Source organism: Labeo rohita, unplaced genomic scaffold, assembly GCF_022985175.1.
Source record: "Labeo rohita strain BAU-BD-2019 unplaced genomic scaffold, IGBB_LRoh.1.0 scaffold_1251, whole genome shotgun sequence".
Taxonomy (NCBI): domain Eukaryota; kingdom Metazoa; phylum Chordata; class Actinopteri; order Cypriniformes; family Cyprinidae; genus Labeo; species Labeo rohita.
In genome coordinates, this window is record NW_026127397.1 from 1 (window position 1) to 23,642 (window position 23,642).

At 36.8% G+C, this 23,642-nt stretch overlaps 1 protein-coding gene and 1 pseudogene across 1 annotated transcript; both read right to left on the reverse strand.

The window, feature by feature from the left end:
• Positions 1-641: 641 nt before the first annotated feature.
• LOC127157912 (THAP domain-containing protein 2-like) lies at positions 642-4,402 on the reverse strand. The gene is made up of 5 exons (XM_051101093.1): positions 4,325-4,402; positions 2,578-2,611; positions 1,115-1,307; positions 905-1,027; positions 642-797 (listed from the first exon to the last, which is right to left on the reverse strand). The coding sequence occupies exons 2-5, from the start codon at positions 2,595-2,597 to the stop codon at positions 720-722; spliced, it is 414 nt and encodes a 137-aa protein (XP_050957050.1). The 5' UTR covers positions 2,598-2,611; positions 4,325-4,402; the 3' UTR covers positions 642-719.
• A 3,575-nt stretch (positions 4,403-7,977) lies between these two features.
• On the reverse strand, positions 7,978-12,018 carry LOC127157913 (uncharacterized; annotated as a pseudogene).
• Positions 12,019-23,642: the final 11,624 nt, after the last annotated feature.

Sequence of the window (23,642 nt, forward strand, 5' to 3'; positions counted from 1 at the left end):
AGCCTAGAACTTGTGTTACATCTCTGTTCTTTTTTGGCAAGAAAATGTATACTTCTGTTGTGGTCCACTCCTCATATTCCTTCTACCACTATGTGGTTAAATCAAATCACCACTTTTCTACCCTTAGAAAAACTGACCTGTGACTTGCGACAGAGATCTGACGATTTCTGGCGCATCTGGTCCCCATTTTGGGACTTCCTTGAGAATGTACGCTAATTGTGTTCTTTTTTTTTTTTTTTTTTTTTTTTTTCTTTCTTTTTTTTATTTATTTTATTTTATTCATTTGTTTGATCATTTTATTTAATTATCACTTTCTTCTTTGGTGCTATTGCCCTTCACTGTGCTCTTTAAGCATAAGCTGATGGATCATTGTATGTTGGACGATTATGTTTGCTGATATAAGACACCTACTGTATTGTACTGATTTGTTTTTGTAAAATGCAAAAATGCAATAAAAAAAAAGAAAAAAAAAAAAACAATATTGAGATGGCAATCAAACTGGGTGAGATGAGACATACTACTACTAAATTATAAATGCTACACATGCAAAGAGAGAGAGAGAGAGAGAGAGAGGGACTGAGTCAACCAACCAGAGTAGAAATCCAGCTTTTGTTCCAGTTCCTCTGTTAACATCTTGGGTTTTTTTTTAAATCCTCCAACAAGGAGCTCACTGTCTTCTTTTGTCTCCTTTCCCGGTCCTTCACATTTCTCAAGTCCCGTCATAACTTCTCCATGTTCTCTTGATACACGGCCAACTTCTCTTTTGCTTTCACTGGCTCAAGGGCATACTGATGATCCTAAAAAATATTTAGCAACTCAGTAACTTCAATCCTGTCTCCTAACTTCTAAAAATGTCACTGTTACAGCCACAAAGCATCCAAAGGTGATAAATCACTTTACTTACAGAGATTGACTCATGAAAGAGGTCTTGTCCTACAAATCCCACGACAGGCATGTTAGACCATGGCTGTGGAGATTCTTCAGTTGCCTTGTTTGACGTTCTACTTAACCCTGATGAACTAGGCTGCTAGAAAAAAAGGAAATTGTTTGAACTTACAGAAACACGTAATCAATTAGAATACATTGTGATAATAAAAAAAATGCTGTGACAAACCTTTGAAAGATGATCAGGAAACTTGAAAATGGATGGGATCGCTCCTTGCCGTAAATGGACTGTCTGTCCAGTCTTGTCAAAATCTTCAGGCCGAAAATGACAGCTGCACAGTACGGTGCAGTCCTTTGGCTTAAACCCCTCTCTCCTGAGTGCTATTGCCCATGACTGACGCCTCTGTTTATCACTTGGGAATCTACAAACAAAACAGCATTTTTGTAGTGTACTTCAAGGGACATAGCCATGTGATAGCAGTGTAAATGGGCATTCATTCACCAAGAAAGACGACAGCAATAACTAACCATAGCAATAAAAGCATCCACACTGACCATTGACAAGCAAAGTCTCTCCAAGTGTTAAATAATGTATGGCTAAAATGTGATGGATTCTGATTGACTATTAGCTTCTAGCTTTTTTATCATTCTCAAATCGCTCTGAAAGTGACCCCAAACGGTATCGTTCTTCATATGGTTATAGTTTATGTGTGAACGTCGTCATTCACATTAACGATTAACTTTACAAACTAACACTGACACAAACTTTAGGCAACTCTTCACCATCTTGCAATTATAATATATTCATCATTGGTTTTCTTCAACTTACATTAACATAACTTAACGTTACCTAGCTCTTTCTTTCATAGGATAACATTAACTTCGTGGTCATCACCATGAACAGTAACAGACATGAACTTGTCGAGCAAAATAACTTTACAGACTACAATGACACAACTGTGTGGACAAATTTCCAACATCTTACCATCATATTACATTGATGTAAATACATTCTGTTCATTGTTGGTTTTCATAACTGGCAAAAACAACTTGCACTAGCATGGGTAACTAACTAACTAACTAACTAACTTACGTTAGCATGGATTAACTACGTGCGGTCGTCAACAAAGGACTGAAACATGACACTGAAACAATATAATTTCGTAACCACAATGTCATAAAATGCAATGTTATCCCTTGCTGTTTGGTTTTTTAATTTCTTTCGTTCGAACATCCATATGCAGCACAAAAGTCCAGCATCTTCAGAGTTGATCTGAATGCCGGGAAACTTTTGCACTTCCTTCAGATCCCCGACCCAAGATATATACATCTAGTCAGTATATATATCTATGATCTAAACTCTGCAGGCCTGCGGGCCTCCAGGACTGGAGTTTATCACCCCTGCTTTACAGCGTAATTCAAAGATGTTTAAATCCATTTAATTTGCTGGCGCCAATAGCCTCTGGCGTGTCAACATATAGTGCAATTGCACTGCAGACTGGAGTTTGAATCCCAGCTCGTGGACCTTCCCCGGTCCCACCCCCTTCTCTCTCCCACTTCGCTTCCTGTCAAAACTACACTGTCCTATTTAAATAAAGGGAAAAAAATGTCAAAAATAAATCTTAAAAAAAATCCATTTAATTTTAATATCTGGCCACGGAGCAAGGGTTTTAACTTTTATTCTGTCCTTACTTGTTAAAGCTGGACTGCATTTTCCTCTTATAACCTAGAAATAAGAATAAGAAAGCATGATGTTACTTGAGTGCAAGTTAGTTTAGTTGTCATACATAGTCACATTCAACAATGTTAATGTACTAAACAGTGGGCATCATTTACGAAACAAATGTACGACAGAAAAGTGGGCATACAGTTGTTTTTATGAAAAACTTGGAATTTTATCAGTATGGATGTGAGTGGTGGCTATGATCAAATCTCACGTCAGGTCTTAACTCATTTTTGGCTCAAGTTTTTGTGCACAAAGAGAGTTGTATAACAACAGCACTTTATTAATTATATTTTTTCCTGACCGACAAAACTTTTTTTTTTTCATGGCTTTAGCTTTATATGGGCAATTAGCAGACCATAAAAGTTCACACATTGTCGCATCACACACCTACTACAGTGCTTTTGTTCAAAGAAAAAAAAACAGAAATGAAGTCTATAAAAGCAATCAAATAAATAGGGCCACACAAAATATATTAATCTTAAATTCACAGATTAACAAAAGGGGAAAAAAAAAAAGCTTTTAGTATTAGATACTTTCGTTTTAATGACACTCTTGAAACATTTGATTTGTTTTTATTTGTTATTATTATTATTATTATATCTTTACTCATGTGTACATGAGGCACCTACGCAATAGTGTTGTTTTTGGCGGCCTGTTTTAATTTTAGTTTTAGTCTAGTCTTTGTGTGAAGCTGTCATCTTAGTTTTTATTAGTTTTAGTCACATTCATACTCTTTTTAGCCTAGTCAAGTTTCAGTCAACTAAAAGTCTGAGCATTTTAGTCTTATTTTAGTCATAATGATCCATGACTATTTTCGTCTAGTTTTAGTCGACAAAAACTGATGACATTTAGTCTAGTTTTAGTCAATGATAATTTTATTGTAGTCTCACAAAAGTAGCTACAGTATTTGGCCAACAAGGGAGGCTTAGCAGTGTTAGGCGAGTTACTTCCAAAATGTAATACATTATATATTACTTGTTACTGTCTTTTAAAAATAACTAGTTACATTACAATATTACTGTCTCTGAATTTAAAATTAATGCCGTACACTACTTTTGAGTTACTTTCACCAAAATATCCACAGAAGTACGACTAGGCATTATAAAATACCAAAATGTAGTTTATTGCAGCTCATTATGCATCCAGTGGAGGGTAATGTAGGTCTATATAGCATAAAATTATAAAATCATATTTAGATAGGCTACCGGTATGTAGGTCTAAATTAACGTTATAGTTTAGGTTAAACACAGATAAGTACAAATTTGTTACATTTTTTAATAATGCCGGTAAATAAAGACAAATGTTATAATGTACAAACAATAAACACAATACCTAGCCTATAGACTGTTTTGAACGGTTTTCGGAACAAAACAATAATAAAATATATAAGTTGCTAAACCATCCAAAACAAATTAGGCTAATTTAAAGCGAAACTGAAAGCAAACGCGTTGTTCTCTTGCAGCCTACCTCTCTAATTCGGCATGAACCCAATTAAATGTGTGCATTTAAAACAAACAACACGCTGCGTCACTGTTTTCCTTTCGTTTTGTTAATCTGTTAATTAGGCTATTTAAGTTCAAATATATTTTGCGTATTCATTCATTTTATATATATTTGATAAAAGATTTGATAAAAAACGGATTTTGTTATTTTTAGTTTAACTTATTATTTCTCTTCTCTTCAGCAAAAAGTATACGACTGTAATATTATTACTTTTGTAATGCGGTACTCCCAACACTGATGCCTAGTACACATGGAGTCAGTCAGTCAGGTAACTTAACTTGTTTGTTGTCGTCTTCTAAATAATGAGTGGGGCTTGAGGAAGTGACGTCGCCTGTGTCTGCGCAGTATGACCTGATACAGCCCACTTCAGAAATACTGCGATATAATAATAATAACGCGACTAAACAAAATGTATTCGTCAACAATATTGCATTATACATTTAATTTAATTATAGTCATCGTCACATGACCAGCATTTACGTTGTGTCTCGTCTTGTTTTCATCAGGTGATAAAAGTTGACGACGATATTTAGTCATAATTTTCGTTCACGAAAGCAACACTACTACGCAATCAGTCATTAATCAAAATAAAATTATGTCAACTAAACATAAGAAGGATTCTTGTCAAATGAGAGAGCCGGTTCAGTTTTGCTTTAAGTGAATTTGTTTTAGCTTTATGTTTGTATGCTGTTCATAATGAATGACACTACAGCCAAATTGGTTTTGTTTCATAGTTTAATATGTAATTTTATAGCTGCTAATTTTTTGTTCATGTTCTGTAATACTGTTAAAAAAGGATTTGTTGTGGAGTGAGGAGAACTCAATAGGCTATACAGTGTTTGTAATGTTTGTAAATGTTTTATTATATTTACTGGTATTTAATGTACACATTTATAAGGTTAAAGGTTTTTTTTTTTTAGAGGAAGTAAAATTTTTCTTTCATTCTTTTTGGCCAAGTTACGTTTAAGGCAACCCTTCTAAACTGGGCGTGATATTTAAATGATGATCGTTTTCAGCCGCCAGTGTTGCCAGATTGGTTATTGTTCATGATTGATCATGTTATTTTAATGTTCATGGCGAAGTTTCACAGTAGAATAATGTGTAGGGCAGTCATCAACTCATATTTCCTTAAAGCCCATTCACACCAAGAATGATAACGATAACTATAACTAAAAAAATAACTATATTTGTGTCCACACCAGTGAACGATGACTCCTGTTTTTGTTGCACTTACACAATTTCAACCACAAATGTGCATCTACTGTGTGCTGCGTGTTTTGTGGTTTTGATGGAGAAATTAGCTGTGTAATGTCATCTGAAACTTTGATATCCAGTCTCCACCAGAGCCGCTTCCTACCGTCAGTTTTTTTGTTCTGTGCACAGCTCAAATTCTCTGCTCTCCTCTCAAATTTAAAATCTGCTGTCGGTTAATGATGATTTAATGGATAAACTCGCGGCTCGATTGAACTCTTGTTGTGTCAGAAGGTGGTAATACTTTCAGTTTTACGGACATCGCCATCTTTGATATTACTTTGGTGTCTCTTTTGCTATGGTTACTGTTAAGGAATACGAGCTTGACTCCCATTGCACGTTCATACAGACAGTACTCAAAAAGTGACTGTAAGCTCCTGTATGAACGGGACATTTCGAGACTCACATCTGTAAGTAAATCCAGTTGTCAATCCAAAAAACTGAAAGTGTGAACGTGGCCTTAGTCAATATAGTGGAATAAAAAAATACATACGCTTTTCTACTGCACCTTCAAAGGAGGCAAGACGATGTTGTCCAAACTAGTGCTGAATTCCTGAGAATTGTGTTTTACGTTACTCACATCAGAACCAGTGATGTCGTTCCCCTGTATCGTTATCATTATAGTCGTGCTGTGAACTCTGCTGTTCTCTTCAATTTGAAATGATATTTAGAATGTTATCTGTAGTTATTGTTATCATTCAAAATGCAGATTCATTCAGAAACCAAACACCACTGTGCTGCTCGGAGAGACAAGTCTACTTGTCTACTGTGGCTTTATAGGTAATATTTTTGTTGGCAAAACTGAGCAAAAACAGACAGTATTGTGTTTAAAATATAACACAGCACTTATTTACTGAACTGTTGTATAAAATCACATTTGCACTTGTGATATGTGGGACAAACAGCACAGAGATATTGCTCTTGTTACTGGTGTGATAATCGCTTATATGAATTGTTAGATTTTGCTGTATTTGGTTTACCAGTGGTTTGGATGGCTCACCATATGTATTAGATTTCTCTAATACATAAAATAAGTAAGCTTGACCAAAGTTCAGGGAAAAAAGAGTTTATTGAAGAAAGTCGTGTAGCATAGCCGTCTTCTAGATCTTAACCCGTGTAAGCGTTCAAAGCTTCTTCCTAGTTCCTTCCAAAGTTCTTCATAGCTTCTCCTTAGCTTCTCTCTAGCTTCTGCATAGCTTCTACATAGCTTCTCCCATAGTTCTGTCTTTAAGACAGAACTTTATACCTAAAGACAAATGGCTAGAAACAATAGATACTGTCAGGACCTCCCGTGGAGGATCCTGTAATCTACAAGAAGTTCCTGAGAAATGCTGTTCCTTTGTTATTCTAAATGTATGGACCATTTGGTTCACACCTTTACAGAGACAGTTCCTGTTGATTGCATCTGGGTCACAGTCACAATGTAAATGCATCTGTCTAAAATTACACATAATCTTTCAATCCCCCCTTTGATCATTTTTGATCACAAAACATACTTTTCAGTAATCATGAATACAGCATACTGTATACAGGCTCCATTACTTAAGATGACAGAATAAGAGTTCATGGTGAAGTTTGCATTCTCTCGAATGGCTAAGTCCTTTTTTATTGTAGTATGGTGATCATGTGGAAGTAGCGGATGTTGCTGTGTTCTGTGGATGTTCAGGCATGTTCATCTAGGTGGCCAGTGCAGTGCAGTCTAAGCGTTGGATGTCTTTGCACATCCTCTGGAATGCTGGAACACCTGCAATCAAACACAAGAGAAAAAGGAAACGCATCTTTCCAAAGAAAAGATTTTAAACAAATCATGCCTAACTGCCAATAAAACTGTCCCTATTTAATGTCGGCAGGACACTACAGTGTTTATCAGTGGTAGAGTGTTCATGTCTTCGTCCTCAGGCGACAAGCTAGAGCCTAAAAACCCTAGTCCCACCATATCTGGACTCTGAAAAACACTACTGCCATCTATCCCTCATCTCTAGGCAAATTCACATCAATCCACTCATTGTTTCCCTGCTCCTTAACTGCTGCATCAGTTACTAAAAGATCCTCAAGTGGTCTTTGCCACCTGGATTCTTGCTGTGACATATGAGTGTTTTGAATCTTTACCATACCATGGTCCCTCTTTGGAGGTGTCAAAAAGTGATTCTTGGCATTGTGTACCACCAGGCTGAGTCTTTCATCAGTTTGGACAAGGCTGTCAGATGTTGGATTTTCATTGGACATGGGCTGGCCTTGGACATGTTCAAAAGGGCATAATATCCTTGTAGCTTCCTTGTGGTTTCCCTCACTACATTGGTTGTCATCTTGCCGCTCAACTCCAGTTTCGATCAGTGAGGATACTTCTTTGCACTCTTCATTTTGCATTTGTTTACTGTCCTGCTGTCTGTGTAGTTTAAGTTGTCTTAATGCCGCTGTATGTGAACCTCTCTCCTTTACGGCTTGTTTAGCAGCACTGCCTTCTAGGACATCATCTTTGGCTTCAGTTGTTGAGGTTTCTGTGTATGCTTTACCTTTCTCTATGGTGTCTTTACTTGTCTTGTTCACATACACATGGAGTCCATAAGCTTTTGGATGAGATGTCGCTAGCTGGTGCTGCAGAGAGAGGTTCTTCAGTTTCCCTGCGGCTCCACAGCCTTTACCAGAGTCTGTTTTTGTTTGGCTGTCAACTGCTGAAACCTCTTCAATAGGTTGTCCTCATCATTACTTTGATATTTTAAGCTCATCTTGCAATCACGAACCCAGTGTCCTTCCTCGTTGCAATTCCTGCACCTTCCTTGAGATTTGGTTTGTGAGTGTATCTGATATTTACCTTTTTCATACCCCGTTGTCCTGTTGTTATACAAGGTTTTGGATTGCAAAGCTCTGAGTTTGACGTCCTGTGTTCTTTCAATCTTTGCTGACCATTCAACAATCTGGATGAATGTTGTTGCAATGCTGTCCCAGTCATCATACTTTATTTTAAGAGCTTCAGAAATCTCAGGTTTCAGTCCATTCACAAATGTGGCTTTAAGAGGCATGCTACCCCGCTAGAAATTTTACGTTCCCAGAACGTCCTCAGAACGTCCCCACTGGTGTCAAGGACGTCCCCATAACGTTCTGAAATGGTCACGATGTGGAGTTCTTTAAAGGTTTGGGGGACGTTATTTGGAAGACCTTTACAGAACATTCATGACATTCTTGGGACGTTTAGAGGACCATATTTTATTTGGAAATGTGACGTTCCCAAAACGTTCCTAGAACGTCCACGCTGGTGTCAAGGACGTCACCTAGTAACGTTCCCAGGACGTTCCGAGACGGTCATGATGTGGAGTTTTTTAAAGGGTTAGGGGATGTTATTTAGAGGACATTCACAGAACATTCAGGACGTTAATGGTTCGGATCTATATTTTATAACTTGAGCCAATGAAAAATAAATAATTTGCACTAAACAATATTTCTATGAAAACTGTTTTATTAAACCTGGCATGAAAGTATATTTTTCTTGTTGAAGAAAGTCAATTAATTTAAATTCTAGTTTTGATGTAAATAAAAAGATATAGATTTAATCAAAACAAAATTTCCCATTTAAGAAATAAGATTATAAATTATTTAGAATTACTGCAACTGACATCCAGACACAGATGAAATCAACTGAAATAAAAGACATTAAATTTCTTAAGATCTCAGCAAAGGAGGCTTAAACAACTCCACAAACAGTTTGACTTTGTTTGTCATGAAGAAGTTCTTACTGAGAATTAACAGAGGTTTATTTTCACAGTTTTAGTGAATTCCATTTGAAGATTACCATTTTGGTGAATAGTGTTTGCTTTAGTTGGTCACTTGGTTGTTGACATTATACTACCGTTATATTTTTTTCTTTTGCTGCTGCAATTCTGTGTTGAGAAAGCACATTATGATAGCAGAGCAAACTAAGAGAAAATTCAATCAGGTAATGTTGGCCTCTTGATGCTGGTGAAATCTTTATATAGTGGCTTGGCTCATTGATTGTTCCATTGTTTATAACAGTAGCTCATCGGTGTACTGATTGTGTTTTTGACCATGTGAACATATTTGTTTTGTGCACGAAAAGGATTGACTTGTGGCACACATAGACATGAAGAATCGGCGTAAGAATCTCAACAATGGTGACAATCAACAAAATATTCAGATAAACAGATCTTTGAACATCACAAAACAAGCTACTAATAAGTTGCAACACAAATAGCAAAAATTAAAGCAAATAGTAAAAATGAAAGAAAATACTAAGACAATTCAGGTGCATAATTTATTCATGTTGTAATGCATTCTTGAGTTTTGATTGGAGTTCCCAGAATGCACTGCAGCATGAAGCTTTTTGTTTATTGTCACCATCATTGAGCTTCATGTGCTGATTCTTGATGAATGTGTGCGATTAAATGGAACAGATGTTCAAATTAAAACATTACTTTTATGAACAATATAAAGTTATTTTTACAATCAAATGCCCTTAGGCTCAGATTTTGGATGAGATCAGCATGTCAGGCCAGTACATGATTACATTATTGTTAATAACCAGCCAACACTACCTGACCATATTTTCTTTTGGCTTTTTTACCAAAACAAATGTGTTTTGCAAACACAGAATTACAGCAACCAGAGAAAAGCTAATATTATAAAGTCAAGGGTCAAGAGCCCAACTAAAGCACACACTGACCACATTAATGGTGACTTCAAACAAACCATTCAACATCTAAACCTCTGTTCTCAATAAAAACCTTTTTAGACCTGACAGAAATGAAGTCAAACTGGTTAGTAATGAGTGAAGCTGCTGATGCTGTTTGTGGAGTTGTTTAATCCTCCTCTGCTGAGATCTTGAGAGATTTAATCTTTTATTTCAGTTGATTTTATCTAAGGCTGTGACTGGAAGTCAGCTGTAGTAATTATAAATTGTTTTAATAAATTATTTCTTAAATGGGAATTTTTGTTTTGATTAAATCTATATCTTTTGTTTAGATCAAAACTAGAATTTAATTGACAAGAAAAATATACTTTCGTGCCAGGTTTTATAAAATAATTTTCATAGAAATTTTGTTTAGTGCAGTTTATTTATTTTTCATTGGCTCAAGTTATAAAATATAGATGTGAACCATTACCCTAATTTTTTTTTAATTGGATGAATGAAAACATTTTTTTCAATCAATTTTTTTTCATTGGATAAATGAAAACATTTTTTCAGTGTGTTAACGTCCTAAATGTCCTCTTTGTAACGTTGTTATGTGACCACAGAATAACCAATATAGAACGTCCTCCTAAAGTCGTATTGTGAACGTTATTATATGACTAAAAGAGGACCATGTGAGAACGTTCTGTTAATGTCCTAAATGTCCTCTTTGTAACGTTCTTATGTGACCAAAAAATAACCAAAATGGAACGTCCCCCTAAAGTCGTATAACGAACATTGAGTACCAGCACTTTCGTAACCAAAAGAGGACGTTTTAGGAACGTCTCCAATGTCCTGTAAAGGTTAGGGACATTCGTCACCTTTAGAGAACTTTTAGGGAACGTTGCGAGAACGTCTCCTCCTACGTGGGTAGTATCTTTACTGAGATCTTCACTGTTGTTGTTCACACCAGCATGTTCCATCCAAGTTTGCCTGAAGCGTTCTTCAAACTCTGCAACACTTTCTCCTGTCTTCTGCATGCAAGAGGTAATTTTAGACCAATTAACCTCTACAGGTTTCAGTTCAAACAAGAAAGTTTGCACCACTTCCCATCCATCCTCAATGCTTTCTTGAGACTCACCAATCTTTCTTTCAACACTTTCTGTTAGTCTCTTCTGGTCATTGTCTCTTAAGTTCACATTAACAATCATCACACTGTCTAGTGGATGTAAATTGTAGATTTTCTGCAAGCGTTGAAGAAATTGCCAAACTCTCAGTGGTTGCTTGTACACATCTGGCAATTCTTTTGACCATTTGTCAACTTGTTCTGGAGTAGCTGGCTGGTATGTTCTGTATGGAACATATTTCTTTACCAACTTTTTTACAGTGCGAGTTTGTCGTTCACCATTCTCCTCATACTCCTCCTCATTGTCGACTTCAACTTCAGTCCATCTGTTCTTGACAATTACAGGAGCAAGTCTAACCTTTGTGTTCCTCGTAGCCTGAACACATGTGTTGACTGAAGATTCATCATCACTGTCAACTGAGCTGCTTGAAGATTTTGATTCCAGTCTTTTGGAGAGCAAAGTCAGCAACTTGTCGTTCTCATGTAACAGTCTTTCTTTGTCCTCTTTACAATCTGCAATTGTTCAGCCAGTGCTCGAACCTTTGCTTTCTCTGCTTTGATCTCACGTTGTAATTTGTCAGTCTCACACTTCTGCAGATGATGTAGAATTTGTTTGACCAAAACCACAGACAGTCCATCTTTCTTGGTGTTTGTCCATAAGCGCTGTGTCTTTCCATAAGCCCTTTTAATGTCCGGCAAGGCCCATTGTCCACTCTCTGAGTGCTTAATGCTGTACCTTTGGCACATGTCATCATGGCACTTCTTCAGTTCCAGCCTTTTGTCCAAATATACATTAAGATTGTCCAACATCTGATCATTGGTGACATTTGGAGGTTCTGTCCCATGCCTTTCTGTTGTTGGTCTCAATGCAGAGCCATAACAATTGTTTCGTGGAGACTCAGCCATGGCAAGTACAGGAAAAGTGTCCTCAGAGGTGTGAAAACAGAATAAAAGGTGTTAGAGCTGTTAAAGGTACTTATTCAGATTTCAATTCACAGCAGTCTCTTAGACTGACCATTTCAGTTACACAGACAAATCATTAGTTTGATAACTTAGTTTTCAGTACTACATACAAAAAACATTCACATTCACTATTTTTCTTTGTTTAATTTCTGAAAAGTCCTAAGTGATAAGACTTGTTCAATTCCTAGCTCAGAAGGCTGAATTACTTTGCTTCAAATTTGTCCCTTAGACAATTTACTTTAGATCTTTCTGTATCTTTCAACAGAAGGTAAACAAACTTGTTTCATGGCTTAATACCATCTTCTTTTAACCCAATTACTTTTCAAAACTAAAAAAAAAAGTGGCTACTGAATTAGCACCCAGTCAAGAATTCTCAATTCTTGCAGCAACATCAGTCCCAATGCTTTCTACTGCTCCTACAGTCTCTGGACGAATGGACCAAATTGTTGTTTTTTTACACAATTCCTACAGACAAAAAGAGAAAGGACCAAGCCCTTGCTTCTACAATCTCTTTATGAACGAACCAAATTGTTTCTTAAACAATTCCTACAGACAAAAAGAGAAAGGACCAAGCCTTTGCTTCTACAGTCTCTTTCTGAATGGACCAAATTGTTCCTTTAACAATTCCTACAAACTCCAGAGAACACGACTAAGCCTAGAATTACATATCTATGGCTCCTACAGACTCATGAGAAAGGACTAAACCTTTTTCTAAAATGATTCTTACAGACTCAAAAGAACAGGACCAAGCTATAAACACTATTTTCATAGCTCCTACAGTCTCAGGAGAACAAACTAAATCATTTAAAAGGTTCCTACAAACTCAAGAGAAAGGCCCAAGCCAAAAATTCTTAAATAGTGCTACACCGATTCTTATGGCTTCACTACATACATCAAATGATCTGCTTACTTATAAAAGAGTGTTCTTCAAGTGTCTTTTAGAGAGCTGCTAAGTTTCACTCACCAAATTAGAATCTTTGAGACAGGATCCAGTTGATTCAAATAACTTGTGTCCACGGATGCAGTCTGTTGCACTTCAACACAAAAACTGTTGAATCTCCTAGACTTTTCTGTTCACTTCTTGTTGCAGTTGGTGAGTTCTCTTCTTATCTGTCTCTCCTGGCTGGCTCGCCAAATTGTTAGATTTTGCTGTATTTGGTTTACCAGTGGTTTGGATGGCTCACCATATGTATTAGATTTCTCTAATACATAAAATAAGTAAGCTTGACCAAAGTTCAGGGAAAAAGAGTTTATTGAAGAAAGTCGTGTAGCATAGCCGTCTTCTAGATCTTAACCCGTGTAAGGGTTCAAAGCTTCTTCCTAGTTCCTTCCAAAGTTCTTCATAGCTTCTCCTTAGCTTCTCTCTAGCTTCTGCATAGCTTCTACATAGCTTCTCCCATAGTTCTGTCTTTAAGACAGAACTTTATACCTAAAGACAAATGGCTAAAAACAATAGATACTGTCAGGACCTCCCGCGGAGGATCCTGTAATCTACAAGAAGTTCCTGAGAAATGCTGTTCCTTTGTTATTTTAAATGTATGGACCAGTGTGTTAACTGTGTTAAAATGTTTTAAAAGCATTATTTTGCATAACTAATTAGGTTAACGTGTTAAAATGACAGCCCTAATAAAAATAAAATTATTTTATAGTAAACTTAAAAATGGTAATGCTAATATTTACTGTTTTTAATTTGAATTCTCATCATTCTCAAACTTAAAGTCAGTTTTTTTCAAAATAATTTTTTTATATTTTTTATTTGACTCTTTTTTTATATGCCAGGTTTAGCACATCAGTGAAAGAAATGTCACAGTTTTGCATTGTGGCTAGATTTATGCTTTTAGTTCTAATAGCTGTCAACCATGTAGGTATGCAAATGAACATTCCGAACTTATTAACAAAACGCCTTTTTAAATTTTGGTTGCACATGCGCACCTGCGTACCACTTGTGCTCCCCTGATTATAAACATACATTTCTAAAAACATTGGTGTCGGAGAACCAAGTCATCAAAAACCCCTTTATTCTCTTTTTTTCCCCCTCTCCCTCTTCCCCTCTTTTTTCCTTCTTTTCTCTCTCGTTTTTTTCCTCCCTCATAACAGACTATTGTTCCCCAGCTTAACTAAACAAAGTGGTAGCAATCGGACAGGTAGGTTCAAAACCATCTTAAAGCCTGCCCTTGAATACCTGCATAGTTGATCATTTTGAACTATTATGGTACTTAAAGTTTATGATTCTCAACAATGGTGCCAATAAAAAGCTTCATGGTGCAAAGCATGCTGGGTAACTAGTCTCTGTGCAGTGAATGCACTTTGACCTCACATTGTGATCATAGTATGAATACACATTGAGGGCTCTGTGAGGTTACATTTCTAGCTTACTTTGACCTCACATTGTGACCACATCACGAGTATCCTGGGAGCCCATGGTGAGATCACTTTTAGATCAAATTGTTGACTGGGAAAGCAGTCTCTGAAGTTGAAGGGATATCAGCACAATGTGGAGCTGAGGTCTCTGTCATGGGCATTATTCTGATTGTCCCTCTGTCCTGTACTTCATCAACTGAAGTGGGGTTCAGAAACTCATTTCCAAATAGTGCATCCATAAACTAAAGCCTAACGTTAGTGTTAATGCCACACTGTCATTGTACTTCAGTTATAAGTTCACTGACAGAATTCCTGAGTCCATTTTGAAAATTCAGTCTTTGACTGCTGTTGTCTCCCAGGACCACTTTAAGAATTGCTGGAGCAAGCGTTATTGCATGTCTCAATCTGTCATCCATATTCACTTGTTAAGTCTGACGCGTCACCTCTTCCATGATTTCCGGGTCCAAACACTTTATCAGATGACATGAGAAAACAACAAACGGTGCTAGTTATGCACTCATAATGTGATATAATACTACCAAGAAAATTATAATCCTGCCCTTTAAACTCTGCACCGAAATCCCAGATAGGCAGACAATGAAAATATAAATATAAATAAATAAATAAATATAAAAAGTATTTGTGTTTGGGTTGCTGTGAGCACGGAGACTGTAGTGTACAACATAAGTTTGAAAATGTTTAGCTTAAAGGGGTCATCGGATGCCCATTTTCCACATGTTGTTATGATTCTTTAGGGTCTTAATGAAAAGTCTCTAATATAGTTTGATTAAAAATTCTCAATGGTTGTGTAAAACAACACCCTTTTTACCTTGTCAAAATGAGCTCAGCAAAAATCATCTCATTCTGGTCAAGGCTGCTTTAAATGCAAATGAGCTCTGCTCGCCTCGCCCTCTCTTCTCTCTGTGGAGTGACGAGCCCGTTTACTTTAGCTGCGTTTAGCTGCAAACCTTGCTAACTAGCACATTATTAGGAAAGGTGATCGCAAAGAATCATAAAAAAAAACTTATATCTTCACAAACAAACGTAATCTACTGCATCTTCAGCGGCTCAGGTGTCTGGAGTAAATGACGATCACCATGTTCATTATTACATCCAGCAACACAACACCTCAATTGCTCAATCTGAGATATTCTTGTCTAACTTACATCCCTGCTCCACCATCAAAACAAAGAGGGCGGTCTGTGACGGCTGATTCAAGGTAAATCGCTCATGTCAATCAACTATTGTGGGAGTGTCCTCTGTGGGTGTGACGCCACAACGACAGGCATCTGAGAATGATTTGATTTGAAAAAGGGGATATTATTTTTACAGAATAATTAAAAACCACTGCATGGATTTTTAGCATTATAGGGTAGATTTGTACATACACTGACAACACACATTAATGTTCAAATAGCATGAAAAAGTGAACTTAGCATCCGATGATCCCATTAAATGTTTATATGAATAAACAGTGCACATCAACGGCTGCTGAGATTCAAGTAAAATGAGTGAGGTATGGACCCAGAAACAACATTCATTGGTGCATTAGTTGAATGCATTACATCACCACTTAAGCAGAAATGTGCATACTTTTAAATTGACACCTGCCACAATTTTCCATCTTTGAGAGTGTCCTAAAACCCTGTGGGGAGGGGGTCAATCTTAACACGGCACTGCTACATTATAATACTGAAGGTTAGAATTGACTGATTTGTGCTATACAACTGCTTAGATTGCACTTGATGAAGTTTTTATAATAAAGTTAATAAAGTTTTTTTCTTTTTTTTGCATATAAACATTTAATGTTTGGCTGTTATAAAACTTGGACAGATTTATTCAAACAGAGATAAAACATGAAAGAACAGTAAAAAAACATATAATGAATATGTTATATGTGACCTTGGACAACAAAACCAGTCTTAAGTCGCTGGGGTTTATTTGTAGCAATAGCCAAAAATACACTGTATGGGTCAAAATTATAGATTTTCCTTTTATGCCAAAAATCATTAGGAAATTAAATAAAGATCATGTTCCATGAAGATATTTAGTAAAATAAATTCCTACTGTAAATATATCAAAACTTAATTTTTGATTAGTAATATACATTGCAAAGAAGTCAGGCACGTGCACAGGTAGGGCTCAACCTGTGCAGAGCACATGCCCTTTTTTGTAATTACACTTGGAAGTGCCCTTTTTTGGGGGGAGTTTTTTTTTTTAATAAATCAATGCTATTGGTAACCCTTTACATCTGTTTGTCTTTTTAACAAATATTTAACCTATTAAAGGCATTAAATCTGCATTAAAAAGCATCTCTTAGAACCGCTCAAACTGTCAGTCAAACTTCACAACTCCGCCCCCTGAGCGCCGCGAACTTACGTTTCAGCACATCAGTCAGAGTCATAGAGCAGAAGCAGATGAACGTCTTCGTCTTGTAACGGTAAAATATCTTGTTGTTTAAATAAATGCAACGTTGTCTTTATGAAATAAACACTAGTATGTCTATAAAGGTTCATATAACGCATCACCACACCGGTGTGATGTTGACGTAATGTGATGTCGTCGTTTTAATGATGGACAAATTGCACACATTCGCTGGTCAAAAACCTGCGGTGCAGAATATGCTGATGCATGTAAATTACATGATGTAATTTATTAACATTTCATCATATTACATAGCCTATGGGGGTTTGGGGGGGGTGGAGTGTTGGGGAGGCGGTGCCCTGTTTTCAGTTTCAGCACATGCCCCTCAAAAGGTCTGTGCACGGCCCTGAAAGAAGTTAATTTGGACAACTTTATGGACGATTTTCCCAATAGTTAGATTTTTTTGCACCCTCAGATTCCACATACTGAAATAGTTGTATCTCTGCCAAATATTGTCCTATCCTCAGAAACCATACATTGATGGAACGCTTATTTATTCAGCTTTCAGATAATGTATAAAGCTCAATTTCGGAAAATTGACACTTATGACTGGTTTTGTGGTCCAGGGTCACATATGGTGCATATATTTAGCTAAATGCTCCTCTCTACAGTTTATTTTTATGGCTGACTAACAAATTTATGGTCACTCAATATGCTGAGGTACATGTGATGTTACAAGGTGTTATATTAGGGCCCTATGATTTGATGAAAGCGGGGACCAAAATGCGGAATCCAGTCATAAAAATGGAATTTATTGTATTACATGGAATGTCACAGAATATGTCAAATTTTAAATCAACTAATCAAAAGTAGGTCATTACACTTAAATGTTGAAACCCGAGTCAATTCCACAAAGAGGCCCAACCATGGATGACTGTATATCAGGTCCTAGCACCAGCCAGCCTGAAGTAAGGCTAAAAAAACAACTCCCTCACAGCTTTGAACACAATTACTGATAATCCCAACTCAGGAAGGAGATTGTCAATTCTAGGGCAAGAAACCCAAGATTATTGGTCAAAGATACAACACATCAGGACCATCACATGAGGAGACTGTGTTGGGTGGTGCTCCCCCACCCAAGACAAGAACCAGACTGAGATTCCTTCTAAATCCCTTTGTTCCTCAGAATATACCCCTAATCCACAGAATGACACAGAGACTGTCTTTTTATACATATATGGACCAAACTGATACTTAAACATCAGTCCATTGCATAACTCCCTATCATGTATGTAACCCACACATGTCTATTATGTTCTAATTACTCATTGTGTATGCTTTTTAAATAACTATTGAATATCTTAGGGGTTTATATTTGTGTTTGGTATGTTTTGGGAGGAGAAACATAGCAATATCCCGAGTTAAGACAACATCTAATTAGTCAAGATACCATTTGGGATGTGTCCAACCGCTGAGTTTAAGAACTCAGGACACTATAAAAATTTTAGTTTGTGCGTTTGGCAATCAGTTTTGCCTCTGCTTTTTGAGTTCTCTGAGCATTCCCTGACTTGCATGCCAGCTGCTTCTCTAAAAATATGAGATCTGCCATCTAGTTTCGTCACCTTTTTTCTCTCTTACTTTTACGTTAGTTTCTCCTTTTCCTCCCGTTGAGAGTTTTGTGTTCTAAGTTAAGTTTTGCAGCTAATAGTGATGGGTCGTTCTTGAACGATTCGTTCATTTTGAACGAATCTTTAATGTGACTCGGGACGAACGAGTCGCCTCGGGGAGTGATTCGTTCAGTCGCGCATGCGCAACATCCTATTAGGTTCTGTACTGGAATTAGTTCACCTGTTTTAGAGTCGTTCGTTCACTCTATGGGGCTGTCACGTGATGAACGAACGATTCAAACCCGAAGACTCAAAAGATGAACTAATCAATTCTCCTTCCGGCTCAGGCTGCATAGGTTAACATTACAGGGCTGTCACGTGATGAACGAACGACTCAAACCCGAAGACTCATAAGATGAACTAATCAATTCTCTTTCCGGCTCAGGCTGCATAGGTTAACATTACAGGGCTGTCACGTGATGAACGAACGACTCAAACCCGAAGACTCATAAGATGAACTAATCAATTCTCCTTCCGGCTCAGGCTGCATAGGTTAACATTACAGGGCTGTCACGTGATGAACGAACGACTCAAACCCGAAGACTCATAAGATGAACTAATCAATTCTCTTTCCGGCTCAGGCTGTATAGGTTAACATTACAGGGCTGTCACGTGATGAACGAACGACTCAAACCCGAGGACTCGAGAGATGAACTAATCAATTCTCTTTCCGGCTCAGACTGCGTTGGTTAGCTAATTGGGCTGTCACGTGATGAACGAACAACTCAAACCCGAAAACTTGTCAGATAAGAGGCGAGGTGAGCGAATCATAGACTAAAGACCCAGGTAAACAATGAATGAATCTTTTCTGTTTCTTATAGCATTATAGTTTTGTTTTGTTTGTAGTGTGATCAACGTTTGTGTAAGCAGTAGATGTGTTAGGGAGGTAAAACGTAACATTTTAATTATATTTTGCTAAAATGAACGAAATGAACGAAATGACTCGAAAAAAGATTCGTTCATTTTGCTGAACGAGACTCAAAGGACCGAGTCGGTAAAATGATCCGAACTTCCCATCACTAGCAGCTAAGCCGTGTCTCAGACATTCGTGCCCGCCTCAAAACTTCAACCAGCATACACAACTCCGCATCATCTCTAGCCAACGCCCAAGTAATTATGTCGAATGACCATGACCTTTCAGCCAACCAGCAACCTTGGGGAAACCCTTTCTGCAACAACTTCATCAAGGGGGAATCCCTTAACAAAGACAAGGCAAATAAAACCTCCAGATTCTAGCTGAACTGATGCATTTAACAAAGATTAATAACCTTATTGAGAAACTCAACGTGAGGGTTAATTAAATTAATACATTTAATAATGACAACATCTAAACATGTTAATTCTCAATAAGAAGTTTTGTATGAAAGAAATAAAGTCAGTCTGGTTGGTAATAAGTGAAGATGCTGAGATCTAGAGAGATCTGTTAGTGTTTCATGTTCTGTTACTGTCAGTCATGTGACATTTAAGTAATTAATTAATTAGTTAATGAGTTCATTTCACAGTGAAGGTGTTTGTTTGTAATAATTTAGGAAATGCCTGTAAATTAACAGTGTTGTTATTGTATTTATATAAAGAGATTTGGCTTTTATTTTAAGGTTTTTGTTTGGCACCCTGTGCTGCCAGTCATTTGACCATTTTTAGTCTTTTGTTTTACAGTCAAGGTGCTTGATCATTAAATTCAGGAAATAGCTGTAAAATAACAGTGTTTGTCAGTTTATTTAAATAAGGAGATTTTACTTTACTGACAGTCATTTGACCATTTTATCATCTAACGGATTTGTTATTGTATTAATTACAGATTTGTTTTGTAATTTAAGAAAACTGAAAACATACAGTTTTTCTGTATAAACAATGTGAATTACTGTAATTTTCATTAATGCCATAAGACTTCAAATAACAGCCAAGTTTTTACTTTAGAGATCATTTGACAGAGTTTTGACTGCAATTCAAAGTAAAAGAAAACAACCAGAAAAAATGTATTTTCCATAAAGTTGCATTTTTTTTTTACAGTGTACTTCACTTAATTTGACAAGTAAAAGTAATAATAATAAAAAAAAAAACATTTGCTGATATTACTAATTGGTCATGTTATTTTGTACAGAGCACACTTTACGAGATAGAAGAAATCACTAAACAAAATTACCATATGATGACATTAACTAACAGCATTAACACACCCAGCAGTAACCAAAATTTGATGAATATTCAAGAACCAGACCAGAATGACAGTAAACATAAAGATCTCGAGGCAAACAGAGCAATGGACAAAGGCAGTGATTCTGTAGTTGACTGTAGGGAGACCACACCAGATCAAATGAATTTCCAGATGTCAATAAGGATGGAAAACTGGGATAAAATAAAGCCATTGCCAGGTTCCACAACTATGAAAAACATGGACAGATTTTTATTTATTTATTTTTTTGATGAATTCACAAAAGATCAGCCCTTGTTGTGTCTAAATATTAAATATTAGCACATCAAAGTGAAACACAATAGGAAACGACAGTTGCTTTACTTTAAAGCACGTGTCATTTGCACCTTCAAAGGTCGTCCTGCTAAATATGCATTTACAATTCTCAAAAACCATGAAATCTACTTAAGAAGATTATTGTTCACATTGTCCGTAATGGTGAGGTAACTCACAAAAAAATGCACCATAAATACAGACAAGCAAAACATCCACGTAGGAGTAAAATTTCAAAAGCCATTGTAACCTTGGTGAAAAAAACTGCATATGCTGGTTACGCATGTTTTGATGCTGGTTTAAGGTGGTCCTTTGCTGGTTTATGCTGGTCAACATACCTAACCAGCATCCCACCAGGGAAGCCATTAAAAGGGTGGGGCCGAGAGTCGTGGCAAGTGGAACGAGGCTGTTGGAGTTTAATGCAGTTCCCACCGTTTTATTCCCGTTTAACAAAATGTGTTACATTGCCGCCAAAACCCGAGAGGAAAGAGGGACACGTTTTCAGAAGAGCCCTCGCTGCTGAGCGGGATTGTGGTGCTGAGGAGCTCGGCCAGCGCAAAGGAGGCAGGAACTGACGAACATTTAAAGACTTTAACAAAAAAATAAACACATGCAAACATTAAGCGCCAGCCCCTCGTAGGCGACTGCCGCACACAAATTAAAGTCCAGGCCTGGTCCTCTCTCGACTTCCACTGTCGTCGCTCCTCCTTTTATCTTTCTGGAACTCCTCCGTGGGACTCGAGACCAGTGAGTGGCACAGGTGTCGCTCATTATCATTAAACTCCACCAGCCCCGCCCCAGTCGTAACAGCCATTTCCAAGGGTGTGAGCAAGTATTTCTATGCCACTATTAGAGAAATGCCAAATGAGAAGATTCTAGTTGGTAACCTATTCTGATGCTTAAGCAAATTTGTGCTTTGAAGATTAAGTTTAAAAAAAGCACAAAGAGTCATGATGATATTATTATGGAACTCTTGCTTACCCAAACAATGCTGAAAGAATACTCTGCAGGTTGACCCATTTGGGGTACACATTGGGGTATACTAAATGGATTGAATATATTCCAGTCACATTTTAAAACAAAATCAAAAGTAACCCTTCATCTGGATGGAACTGGTTGTGCTGTTTCTTGTATTCCCAATCAGCCCAAGAGAGTGCTGTATTATGCTCTTGTACTGCTGGTCACGGGGAAGAACAAACCACCACTTCCTGTGACTGAGCTGCTGACAAATCAGCAGTCTATTACAACTCTGTCATTCTGACTCCTGGAAACTCTCAGGAAACTTGGTAAAATGACATCATGCCATGTACATCAGGTGGAAACAGATTATAGCTGGGCACTAATTGAAAGTGTGCTTCCTACTTTCAACTAGAAAACTGTTGTAGCAATCATGATAAGCATCACGATAAGCAAAATTCAACATCCTAATTTCATAACCTACTACTCTGATCTGAGCAAAAACAGCACTGTCTGTGCAATACACAAATGTTTTACATACATGTACAAATGTAATTAGATGTACAAGAATACATTCAGATTTCTCCAAACAGTTCAACTAAAAAGTATTTCATATTATTTCCATGTGTAAGTTGGCAAAAGCACAGACTGTATATTGCTATGATTGGAAGAAACTAGAGCGCTTTAGTAATAGAAGTCCCATCCTCTAAATAAAAAAACAGTCAGTAGCTGGTAAAGTCACGCATCTGGTAAAAACATTCTTTTTAAATTTAACTCCAAATGGGGACTCGTTTCTTTTTCCCTATATCTTGCTTATTCGAAGCATATCAAAGTGCAAAACCAATTACAAGAACAAAAAAAGAAAATTATCTCATGACATCATTAGATCACAATCATATTTCAAAACAGGCAGAAGAATTTACGAGTCTTCAAAGATAAATGACTAGAGATCAAAACAATGTTTGTCAATATTCAGACACAATATGCTTGTGAAAGTATCAAGTCCATTTCAGTCCAAGTCCATAATGGAAGCAAACCAAACATAATGCATTTGAAAGTTTGTGTTAAACAAGGTTCAAGAGAAGGATGTTTGATGTTTGTGGGCTTGTGTAGATGTATGTGAATGTGCTGTGTGTAGTATGGGATAATAGTCCGTGTGTATGGGATAAGATTTTAAGGCTTCAACTAGATAAAAAAGTTTGTCAAGACAAACTTTAAGTTGGCTTGAGAAAGCCGGACCAGAAAGTTTGAAAAGTTTAAAAAGTCTGAAAAGTTTGAAAAGTTTGAAAAGTTTGAAAAGTTAAGAAGTTTGAAAAGTTTAAATAGTTTAAGAAGTTTTAAGTTTGGATGGTTTTCAGTCTGATATATTTAGAAGTTTTAAAGTTTGAATGTAGTCTGTAGGATAAATAGATAGATAGTATTGGTCAGATTGTCAATCGACGGAAAGATAGATAGAGGATTCTAACATTATTACCAAGTTACTAGCATGTTGCTAGCATGTTTCTAGCATGATTAGCATTTCACTAGCATGTTTCTAACATGATTAGCATGTCGTTAGCATGTTTCTAACATGATTAGCATGTCGCTAGCATGTTTCTAACATGATTACCAAAGTTGCTAGCATGTTTCTAACATGATTAGCAAAGTTGCTAGCATGTTTCTAACATGATTACCAAAGTTGCTAGCATGTTTCTAGCATGACTAGCATGTCACTAGCATGTTTCTAACATGATTAGCATGTCGCTAGCATGTTT